Raw genomic sequence first — 11,353 nt, 5'->3', positions numbered from 1 at the left:
AGCGAGCGAGTTTTCTTGTCATGAATTTTTGGTATTGGTGGCAATGTTAGGGTGTTGGAGATTAAATTAATAATGTTAATAGGACATTTAATCTTTGGAGTGCAGTTGGGTAAGTTGACGAATTCAATTCAATTCGAACAATTTGAACATAAATTAGTCGTTTAGATGATAAATTACCCATTTAGAGTAAATTAGCTTGGGAGGAATATTGAGTTTTTAGTATTCAAAATTAGGTGGAGCCGTGGAGGGCGAAGTTAGGCACAGCAACTAAACCAACGACGAAAGGAAAGCAACTGCAAAATGATGAACATCAACATTGGATCTTCTTCTTTCCCTCCTCTACGCCCATCTCTTTCCCATTTCCTCTCCCTTCCTGCGCCTCCTCTCTCTTCCTCATACCAATTCCAATGACCAAAATCTCCGCTGCCACACTGTAAACGGAAACAACCCCGTTTCTATATATATGGATTCGTAACTCTCCCTTCCATTTCAATAAAAATCCACAGAAATCCATTCAACTCTCTACTCTGCTGCTTCACTCACGCCCTACTACGCCTGATTTCTCTATGGCCGGTCGTAAAGACAAATCACATTCAGCTCGCGTGTCTCGAGTCGTCATCGCCATCGCAATCGGAGTTCTTCTTGGGTGTCTTTTTGCTTTCTTCTATCCCCATGGACTTCTCCGCTCTGATCTGCCTCTCCAAAACCGCCGACTCGGGAAATCGGAGTTACAGGTTCGATGCTTGTTGCCCTAGTTCCGGTTTCTGTGCGATTCTGAATTTTATACCGATTTAAATCCTCATTTATTGTTTCTGATTGCGACGTGAATCCGAAACTTCATATCAATAAGAGAAGAATTATAATTCATTTTTTTTACATTGGGGCGAGTGATTTAATTTTAACCTTCAAACTTCTAATCTAGTTTAGTGAAATTAAGATTTCTGGGTAGTATGCGCATTCTTGTGGCTGGATCAGTTCGTCTGGTGGCGGTGTTTACTTTTTAGTTGTGTGTGTTGTCATGGCTGGGTTTGTGTATTTCTCTAGAGTCTTTACTTTTTGGAAGATATTATGAATTATAAAAAACACCCTTGAAGTCTGTCATTTGTTTAGAAAACATCCATATACTTTTTAAAAGCTTTTTAACTTTTCATAAATGTTTCAAAATATACGAGAGTTCAAAATGTGAGACGAAGAATATTTCGTTCTTAGTCTTGTAAACGTTTCAATATGGTGACATTAAAAGGTAAAAATAAATCTAAACTCAGTTTTGTTTCAATTTCGAGTTGATTGAGCCTTGGTATGGGTGGAGTCCTGACCCAATTTGAAGTGGCTTTGGAAGTTTGTTGGAGGCACCATTTGGTTTATTATCTTAAACTGGCTTAGCAGTTGAAAGATTGACTGCACTGAATATTTGATGGAATCTGTAGTCTTTTAGGGGATCATGAAGGAAACTTATTGTACTTCCTGACTTTTTCTTCTTTTACAGGTTCAGTCTTCTTCCCCGTGCGAATCTTCAGACCGGTTCAAGAACCTTAAAGCCGACGTGGTTTCAATATTAGGGAAGAACTCCGTGTTGGAGAAGCGTATCAAGGATCTTACGAGGGAGCTGAAGATTGTGGAACAATTAAAAGATCATGCTCAGAAGCAATATTTGGCGCTTGGCGAAAATCACAAGGCTGGTCCATTTGATAGTGTCAAAGGTCTTAGAACAAATCCCACTGTAATCCCTGATGAATCCGTGAATCCTCGATTGGCAAAGCTCCTGGAGAAAGTTGCTATTCAGAAGGAGCTGATTGTGACGCTTGCAAATTCTAATGTTAAATCTATGTTGGAGATTTGGTTTACCAGCATCCAAAATGTCGGTATACACAATTATTTGGTCGTGGCTCTGGACGACCAAACCGAAGAGTTCTGCATATCCCATGATGTTCCTGTCTACAAGAGAGATCCAGACACGAGCATCGACTCGGTGGGAAAGCAAGGAGGCAACCATCAAGTCTCTGCATTGAAGTTTCACATTCTTAGGGAGTTCTTGCAACTGGGATACAGTGTTCTACTCTCAGACGTTGATATCGTCTACTTGCAGAACCCTTTCGATCATCTTTACCGCGATTCGGATGTGGAGTCGATGAGTGATGGTCACAACAATATAACAGCTTATGGATATAACGATGTATTTGATGAACCTGCCATGGGTTGGGCTAGATATGCGCACACTATGAGAATATGGGTTTACAACTCTGGTTTCTTCTTCATTAGGCCTACACTTCCTTCATTGGAGCTTTTGGACCGTGTTGCTGCTCGGCTTTCTCAAGAAAAGGCATGGGACCAAGCCGTTTTCAACGAGGAACTCTTTTATCCTTCTCGTCCCGGACGTGATGGTCTTCATGCCTCCAAGAGAACCATGGACATGTATCTCTTTATGAACAGCAAGGTACTTTTCAAGACTGTTCGAAAGAACCTGAATCTGAGACAGCTGAAACCCGTTATTGTTCATATAAATTATCATCCTGACAAGTATGCTAGAATGAAAGCAGTCGTCGAATTCTACGTTGATGGTATGCAAAATGCTCTGGATCATTTTCCAGATGGTTCTGAATGATCAAACGCTCTTCCAACAAGCTTTACCACCATTGCTTGATACAATGCAGCAGCTGCTACAAGGAGGAGTCATCTGATCATCATCCCATGACTACAAAACGTTCTCTGTTATTTCCTTTTCCGAGTTTTTTGTCGATGTATTTATGGAAGAACATTTGTCATCTGTAACGATAAAGCTCAAATTGAGAGACTTTTCTTCTGCAAAAGGAAAATGTCATTACATATGGGTCGACATTCTTGTTATTTCATGTGTTTTTAAAAGGCTGCTGCTCATGTAATGTGATGACAATCTCAACTGTGATGACAGCTGCTTGTCTTTCCTAACTTTTGGCTGTGTCTGTGGGGACTTTCGGATTAATGAACATCACAAGAATTTCTGGTTAATGGTCACCAAGAGAATATTGTTTGGCTGATGCAGATTCTGTGCGCAGCCTAATGACCTTTCTTCGTTTGGTTTTTGAGTTTTTCTCTTATCCACAAAATCAAATCGTCTCCAACAGCTTGTGTGGTTCTGAATCCCAGATGGCTCTTTCAGCAGCCCCACTTCCCGTCTGCTTCTGTCTTTTCGTTTTCAATAAGCTCCTCCGCTAAATCGTTGTTTATTTCCCTTCAACTTCCTCTGCCACTGTTTCGAGAGAAACTGAGTTAACCCGTGGAAAATAAACTCGCGGGTTCGCCGTTCCCGCCATTTGTTATTTCAAATTGAAGCTGTTGAATCTAGGAATCTGTTAGATGGGGCTCGGTTAAAGGGAAGAAAATGGAATCGGACGATGTTGATTTTCACGACGTGTTCGGTGGCCCTCCGAGGAGGCGGTCGTCCGTTCATGAAACGCGGTACAGCTTCTCCGAGACGGTGGATTCCTTCGCATTGAAACGCCGCGATAATGAAGCACCGTCGGGCCGGAGTAGTCGCTGGTCTGGTTTGAATGAGAAACCGGTGTTCGGGGAAGAAGGTGTCCACGGGCGGCGATTTCCGAGCAATGATTTTTACGACGATATCTTCCAAGCCGATGAATCGGTGAGTTCTTCTCCTCGCCGTCATGAGCGTGACCTTTTCTCTTCGATTCCTGGTTCGGGGATTCTAAGTCCTGCTAGACCTCTTCCGCCGCCGGTAGAGCCCTTCGGCAGTTCTTCCCTCCCTGCACAATTAAGGTTCTTCTTCTTCCGTTTCTTGATTTCATAAATGGGTTTCATTCCAGGATTATATTGATGGCTAATTTTCTAAGCGTTAATGTATGGCTCTTTGGTTTGTGGCAGCCTACCCTCAAGATTGGCCAAAGGGACTGATTTACCAGCGTTTGGATCGAACCCATTAAGAAACAATGACGGTGGTTTGAATGTAAGCCATACAAATTCTCCTAGGTTCACTCTTTCCAGATTTTCTTCAAGCACATCAAGCCATCGTTCTGGTCTTTTGTCTTCTGAATTCCAAGAACGTGGCAGTGAGGAAGCATCATCCTTTAGAATGTCTGATAATAATGCTATGAGTGGAAACAGTTCAACGAAAGGAGTAGATAGTTTAGAGGATTCTAATGGTAGTGGTCAATTTCAGTTCCATTTCTCCATTTACAAATGGGCAAGCAAAGGGGTGCCTCTGATGATGCCACTGAGAGGAGGGAACGGATCGAGATCAAGAGCAAAGACTATGATCCGAAGAAGCTCGACCTCGACCGATAGGGTAGTGAAGACTAAAAATGAGATGCATTCCCCAACATCAACTATACAGCACATCGATTATCCTCTCGTCTTTCACGAAACTGCAAACGTCGATGACGAAAAGGGAACGGGTTTACTGCCTGACATAGCTGGTGTTGATCAAAGAAAGGCTGGTGGAAGTTTTGAGGAAACAATTTCAGCCGCTCCTTCAGAAAACTTGAGCAGACAAACTTCACCGAGAAATTCAAAAACGAAGACACCTAGTTTCCTAAGTTCAGACATGGAATCTGGGCATAACATTGGCAGAAAGAAAGCTGGGGGGAAAATTTCGGAGTTCGTTAAGATTTTCAACCAAAAACCTGCGTCGAAACCCCGAGACGTAGTCGATTTAGCAAATGATAGCTCTACAAGGAAACAGGAAAGTGCTTCAAAAGCTCAAACAGAAGCAACTGTCAATAAAATAAGGAAGGATGAGAAACCCAAGCTGAATAAGAATACAGATGCTTCCATCAAGGTACTCTCTTTTGCACCATTGAGGATAAGAGTTTGCAAGTCAAAAATATTTTTGATGGACCTCAATTTTCAATCTTTGTAGGGAGATGATGTTTCCAAGCAATCAGTGGATGATCACTCTGCTAAAAAAGCTGCTAGCTACAGAAGTCCAGCACCAAACACTGGTTAGTCATGCATCTCTGCTGTGTACTTCATAGTTTCTATCAAAGATTCGATGATCCATTGCATAATACATTACTCCTTGATGTCAGTTCATGTTCCCGGTGTCGCAAAGTCTACAACTCCGGACGTGGAGGAGCCCTTCCAAGAGCATTTCTCGGTATGTTCATCCTTGCAAAAATGAATTTTCAGTTTACTCTTTAAATCAATTTTATCTAGTATTGTGAGATTCCACATTGGTTGGAGAGGGGAATGTAGCATTCCTTATAAGGGTGTGGAAACCTCTCTCTAGTAGACGCGTTTTAAAACTGTAAGGCTGGAGACGATACGTAACGAGTTAAAAGTGAACAATATTTGCTAGCAAATTGCATCAATTATACATAAACTTATGCATCAAGTATATTTGAATACGAAACATGAAACGTTGTCAAATGCTTTGTACCAATGAATGGCCAACAATCTAACGAGCTGATTTGGTTGGTTTATGACAGGTAAAAGAATTACAACAAGACTATGATGATTCCAGAGTAACAGACAATGGTCGCGAAGGATTACAAGTAATGCATCTCACGTTAAGTAAATGTATTATGTTTATTGCAGCAGGTGGGGAAGTAAGCTGATAAGAACTCTGTCACGATGCAGGCTATCGATACTAAAATACGGCATTGGTCGAACGGGAAGGAAGGGAACATACGTTCGCTGCTGTCAACTTTGCAATATGTGAGACTGTTATCTTATTAACTCTGTTTGTTGTTCGTTCTTGAGGTCGACGCTCTAGGTTTCTTCAATTTCTATAAACTGTTCTTTGTTGTGTGCAAGGTTCTTTGGCCTAAGAGCGGATGGAAGGCTGTTCCTCTGGTTGATATAATCGATGGACATGCAGTTAAGAGATCTTATCAGAAGGCTTTGCTGTACCTTCACCCTGATAAGCTACAACAGAAGGGTGCTTCATCAGATCAAAAGTATATTGCAGCAAAAGTTTTTGAAATACTACAGGTATTTCAAAAGTTACAACCAAACATGAATTCTATGATATGATCAAACAGTTCTACTTGCAAATGCTCCTACACATACCTTGAACCTGATAATTTGAGCGTTTTAAAGAGTCGGGATTTCTGATTTTTCTTTTTGAGTTCTACAATATGTTCGGGTGGAGTTTCGAACTTTTAACCGTTAGATAGAGAATACAATGCGTTAACGATTTGAGCTATTGATTGGGAGTGTCTTTCATGTGTGTTTAATAGCTCAATGTTGTTCTATGGATTCATGTAGGAGGCTTGGACTCATTTCAATACGCTGAGTGGACATTGATATATAATCGCGGCATTATGGGAACTGTGATTTTGGCAGAACGGAAGGCAATGAGGTGCACACAAAGAGATGTCTCTATAAAGCTTTTTGAAGTCTCATTTGCATTTGTTTACATACAAAATTCAAATGTCCTTTAATAAAGAAAAATAATTTAAATATTTTTTTTCTTGAAATAATGTTTTTATTTTATTTTATTTTATTATCACAATCAGTTGAAGATTGTTTTGAGATACTTGTCGCTTTAGCTCGTTACGTTTTGTTGTCAGTTTTACAGTTTTAAAACGCATATGTTATAAATGGTATCAAAGCCAGATACCGACCAGTTAGTTGGCGAAGACGCTGACTCTTAAAAGAGGTGGACTGTAAGATCTCACGTCAGTCGGAGAGGGGAACAAAACATTTCTGGTAAGGATGTGGAAACATCCCTAATAGATGCGTCTTAAAATCGCGAGTCTGACAGCGATATGTAACAGACCAAAGCAGACAATATCTTCCAGATGTTTTGAAAAAAACAAAGTTTTATGAATTTTATCAAATGTTTTTTGAAAATTCATTATATTAAAAACACCCATCCATATAAAAGGGTGAAGGGGAGCGTGAATGAATATGCAGGGGCAAAATTGGAAAATATGGTGGATTGGTGTGGCACGTTGATCTCACGTGTGGGCACTTTTAGTGGTTTGTTCCAAAATAGGCCTTCCAATTTGGGCCATGAATAGATGGGCTTGGGGGTTGGATTGAAAATGCATAAAGTTGAAGCCCATGAATAATAAGGGGATGAGATGGGCTGAAGCCCACAAATGAAGCCCATTAAATCAAAAAAAAGTTTGTAGATGATTTTGAGTGGAGGCGGGTGAGGTAGCCGTTGGTTACCCACTATTGTTGTTCTTTTTTGTGCTTTTTTTATTTATCTATCTATCTATTTATTTATTTTATTGTGTTTTCTTCCCAAAAGGGCAGTTCTTTTTGTGTTTGTCTGGTAAGGGGTGAGGGAGTTCTTTGGATTCTTTTTATCAAGGGTAAGAAAGTCCTTTTCCCCACATCACCAACCGACTGTGACGCTTTGCCTGACCCATCCCCCTTCCCACCCCTGTATTTCTACTTCTTCCACAAATTCCCCCATTCCATTTATACCCTTATACATTTTAAATTTTAAACTTATAAAGATTTCCAAGTCATTCGTACTTACAAAATACAAATTTAAGAATTAAAAGTTTAAATGTTTATTAGAACAAATTAAAAATAAGATGTTTCAATATTTTTTATATTAAATAAATTAAAAATAATAATAAGACAATTAGAATGGTAGTTTTTTTTAAGGGTAATGATTGCTAATTACTCTTGTACTTTCATTTTGAAGAATTTTGATCTGTATTTCCAAATAAATAAATAAATAAGACTATTTTAGCCTTTGTTTTTTTTTTTAATCTAAAATATTAACAAAATTTTTACATGCAATGTAATTCCTAACCTTTGAACAAATTTAACGAGTACGGTGTTGAATCAAAATTGAGTCCTACTTGAAGATAAACAGGTAAAGTTCCATAGCCACGCGTGCATTGTCACCGGCTGTTGTAGGTATCCCGTACAAATCCAAACAAGCCTTCCTCCGCTTAAACATCCTCTCAGCTATCGACCCGTTTCTTCGTCGTTCTCTGCTTACGGAGTCACTGCTCTCTCTCTCTCGCCACGACGCCTTTCTGCTCTTCACTCCCAAACCGTAAGGCTTTCTTTAAAGCTTTTTTGCATTTGCAGTATCAATAATCTCTTCATTTTCGTCTCATCTCGCCTTCATATCGTACGGTTGTGTTGTCTCTGGAAAATTCGACGTTCGTTGCTGAGCTTGCTTTGTTTTGATCCACACAGAATTCGATTCTGGAAGGGATTTTTGTTGACGGATATCTTTCTCGAGCAATGTCTGTGGCTACGAAGCTCCATTCGCACGCTAAACCGGTTTTGGAGTCCCGAGCAATTCTTGGACCCGGCGGGAACAGAGATAGGGCGCCTGAGAAGCCGAAATGTAAACAGGAGACTTTGAAGAACTCAGAGAAGCAGAACAAGGCGCTTCCGGCGATTCCTGAATCGGTTATTCGAGACAATATCTCCATCGGGAGCTCCTGCTCATCCGATTCTTTATCAAGCAACAATTCGGCCAAATTGTTGAATCCGAAAGTGAAGCCTGTGAAGGCTGTTGCTGCCGGAGGTGATCCAAACGTAACCACAACGACGCCTAGGCTCTCGGTTCCGGGGAAACGCTGTGGTTGGATAACGCCTTATTCTGGTAAGCAAGCTTAAACTCTGCTTATTATTAACTATTGCTTATTTGAATCGAGGAAACAATGGATATGAGATGGACAGTAAACAATCGCACAATTTCAATTCGGAACATAATAATAGAGTTTATCTTAGTTCCATACTCATTTTGTACTTGCATTGAAATATTTTGATTATTGTATTGTAATGCAATCAAATATTTAGTCTCTTCATATTTTATTGTTGCATGAAGGATTTTATTGATTATGTTATTTGAATATTACAATTCATTATTATATGTGAATTTAACTATTTTTAAAAAGCAGTTACATTCACATCGATTATGAATCTCTGGTTATCCTGTAGTGTATTGTGATGGTTTCTTATTGTAGACCCACTTTACATCGCCTTCCATGACGAAGAATGGGGAGTCCCAGTTCATGACGACAGGAAGCTGTTCGAGTTACTTGTACTATCGCAAGCCTTAGCAGAGCTTACTTGGCCCTTGATTCTTTGCAAGAGAGATATATTTAGGTTTACTTTTCATTTTTGCCCAAAACTTGAATACAAATCAGTCCCTAGAAGAACATTGTTCTAAATTGTCATCCGTTTCTCTCTTCTTTGCAGGAAAGTTTTTAACGATTTTGACCCATCTACCATCGCACAGTTCACACAGAATGAGTTTACGACACTAAAAGAAAATGGCATCCAGCTCCTATCTGAACCAAAGCTTCGTGCAATCGTGGAGAACGCTAATCAAGTACTCAAGGTATTGAGTTTTGGTTAAGCTTTAGCACTTGCTATTTTTTGTTAAGCCAAAGCCAACCCACAAGAACAGGCGTTTGGTTGTCTCAACTTCCATCCCTTTCAAGCGGTTGAAAGCTGAATCTCTACGTTTCCATTGCCTTTTGACTTCTCCACAGATTCAACAGGAATTTGGTACCTTCAGCAACTATTGTTGGAGCTTTGTCAACAAGAAGCCTATAACAAACAGATTTCGATATGCCCGTCAAATACCAGTAAAGACGCCGAAAGCAGAGTTCATGAGCAAGGATTTGCTAAGAAGAGGCTTTCGTTGTGTTGGGCCAACTGTGGTTTATTCCTTCATGCAGGTTACCGGAATTGTTAACGATCACTTAGTCGATTGCTTCAGATATCAAGAGTGCGATGGTATGAAATTAAGAGTAGAAGATCAGCCATCGGAGTTGCTCACCGGAGCTTTGGAGACTAGATCTTGACATGTTCATAGAAGAAATAAAAGGTTATCTCTAACTAATCTTAGAAATCAGTGTGATAAAATGGTTCTGATGGTCTGATCCTGAGTAGTTTAAGTTCTCCTTTGTTTAGAATTCTTAATTGTAATTTGTATTTACAGACGACAAAAACATGTTGGCTTCCTGTAACTATTTTTCAACCTTCAGAACACGCTTCAGTGGCAGAGCATAAGAACAATGGTATGTTTCTCTTACTCCAACATTTATAACATTAGTAGTTTCCGTATGATCTAAGGTTACGAGTCGCAGAATTCCAGGGTCGAATTCGAATATTCGGACTCATTAGGTCCTAAGCCTCCTTGCAAATTTTAGCCCAATAGAAATGTGGGCCCAAGTTCCCGGGAAGGCCCAATGATTTCGTTGCCGTCGCAATGCCTCCTGCTTGAAACCCAACAAATAATTCATTAAAATTAACCAATAAAGCAATACAAAAATTAGGCTAAATTCATGATATTTAAGTGTTTTATCAATTTTCTTGCTATTGCTTGAAAGGTTCCTTGTGTATTAATATTTTTTTTTAATAAAGCTCATTAATAATATTATTGAATGTTAAATTTGACTAAAAATAAACTTAGAGCTAGTTGGCACAAATTTAGAGAAGAAAATTTTCTTTTAATTAAAAATGTTGACAATTCTTCCTCAACCTCAACTTCAATAAAGAAGTAGAAACATACATACACATATGTATGTATGTATGTATGTATGTACGTATGTATGCATATTTATATATTATGTAGGTTGAATTATGCTCCTTTTAGTCACATATTTAGTTTATGCGTATTATAAGGATTAAAGATGAACTGTTGAAAATTTGGAAGAAAAGAAAACAGGAGTTGAAATTGACAATTCGGAATGCGATGTGCGGGAAGTGGATGACAGGAGGACGACACAAGCTCTACAGCTTTCGTCGGCTTTATGCGTTACAGGGTACAGTTTTGTTTATTTATGTATTTATTTATTTTTCTTTCTTTTTTTTTTTTTTCTCTAGATAAAAGCTATGATTATCATTTTCCCATCCAATCCACCTTCGTCTCACCAATCAACGGCTCATCATTCCTTATCCTGGCGGGAAATGATCCAACGGACTAAATCCTTCTGTCCTCTTCCACGTATGCTCGCCAACCAATTTAACGTAATCCCGTGACTCACAATTTCAATACGACACGCCACCCTCCTTCCACCCATACGTATACCTAAAGAAAGAAAAAAAAAAATAAAAAAAATAGCATTTTGGTCTAACTATTTTAGATATTTTCTATTTTGGTACATGACTTTTTAAATAAAGTATAAAATAACACTTTTACATTATTTAAATTCAATAACTATATTTTTTATAAAGTTATAAATGTGTTCTAATGATTGTTTAAACTAGTAGTAAATATTTATTTGAAGATTGAATTCAGACAAATTAAAATTTCAAACTTGAACTTTATACTAATAAATTAATTCCAAAACATTGAATTTGAAGGAAAAAGAAAAGGGTAAGAAGAAACAGTGATTGAAAGGACAGGGTGTGGTAAGGACAGTACAAAACGCTGTCACTGTGGGTTCCAACGTAATTTGAGGCACTCATTTGGGTTGACTCA

At 38.9% G+C, this 11,353-nt stretch overlaps 3 protein-coding genes across 5 annotated transcripts; all 3 read left to right on the top strand.

Moving 5' to 3' along the window:
- Nucleotides 1–218: 218 nt before the first annotated feature.
- On the top strand, nt 219–2,833 carry LOC111476546 (arabinosyltransferase RRA3-like). Its single transcript, XM_023120251.1, has 2 exons — nt 219–734; nt 1,487–2,833. The coding sequence occupies exons 1-2, from the start codon at nt 567–569 to the stop codon at nt 2,600–2,602; spliced, it is 1,284 nt and encodes a 427-aa protein (XP_022976019.1). The 5' UTR covers nt 219–566; the 3' UTR covers nt 2,603–2,833.
- Nucleotides 2,834–2,989: 156 nt separating this feature from the next.
- On the top strand, nt 2,990–6,472 carry LOC111476545 (J domain-containing protein required for chloroplast accumulation response 1-like). The gene is made up of 8 exons (XM_023120250.1): nt 2,990–3,753; nt 3,859–4,771; nt 4,853–4,934; nt 5,022–5,089; nt 5,421–5,486; nt 5,572–5,649; nt 5,749–5,925; nt 6,202–6,472. The coding sequence occupies exons 1-8, from the start codon at nt 3,359–3,361 to the stop codon at nt 6,238–6,240; spliced, it is 1,818 nt and encodes a 605-aa protein (XP_022976018.1). The 5' UTR covers nt 2,990–3,358; the 3' UTR covers nt 6,241–6,472.
- Nucleotides 6,473–7,760: 1,288 nt separating this feature from the next.
- On the top strand, nt 7,761–10,172 carry LOC111476975 (DNA-3-methyladenine glycosylase 1-like). Of its 3 annotated transcripts, none has more exons than XM_023120863.1 (5): nt 7,761–7,960; nt 8,107–8,521; nt 8,886–9,027; nt 9,121–9,262; nt 9,417–10,172. In XM_023120863.1, the coding sequence occupies exons 2-5, from the start codon at nt 8,155–8,157 to the stop codon at nt 9,729–9,731; spliced, it is 966 nt and encodes a 321-aa protein (XP_022976631.1). In that variant the 5' UTR covers nt 7,761–7,960; nt 8,107–8,154; the 3' UTR covers nt 9,732–10,172. The 3 variants fall into 3 exon arrangements, with proteins under 3 accessions (XP_022976631.1, XP_022976629.1, XP_022976630.1); XM_023120861.1 differs by having other exon boundaries at nt 8,045–8,521; XM_023120862.1 differs by having other exon boundaries at nt 7,761–8,521; nt 9,417–9,754; nt 9,869–10,172.
- Nucleotides 10,173–11,353: the final 1,181 nt, after the last annotated feature.

This window comes from Cucurbita maxima, unplaced genomic scaffold, assembly GCF_002738345.1.
Source record: "Cucurbita maxima cultivar Rimu unplaced genomic scaffold, Cmax_1.0 Cma_Scf00003, whole genome shotgun sequence".
In the NCBI taxonomy this organism is placed as follows: Eukaryota; Viridiplantae; Streptophyta; class Magnoliopsida; order Cucurbitales; family Cucurbitaceae; genus Cucurbita; species Cucurbita maxima.
The sequence above is the reverse complement of the archived record's forward strand: the minus strand, read 5'-3'. Positions and strand labels throughout refer to the sequence as shown.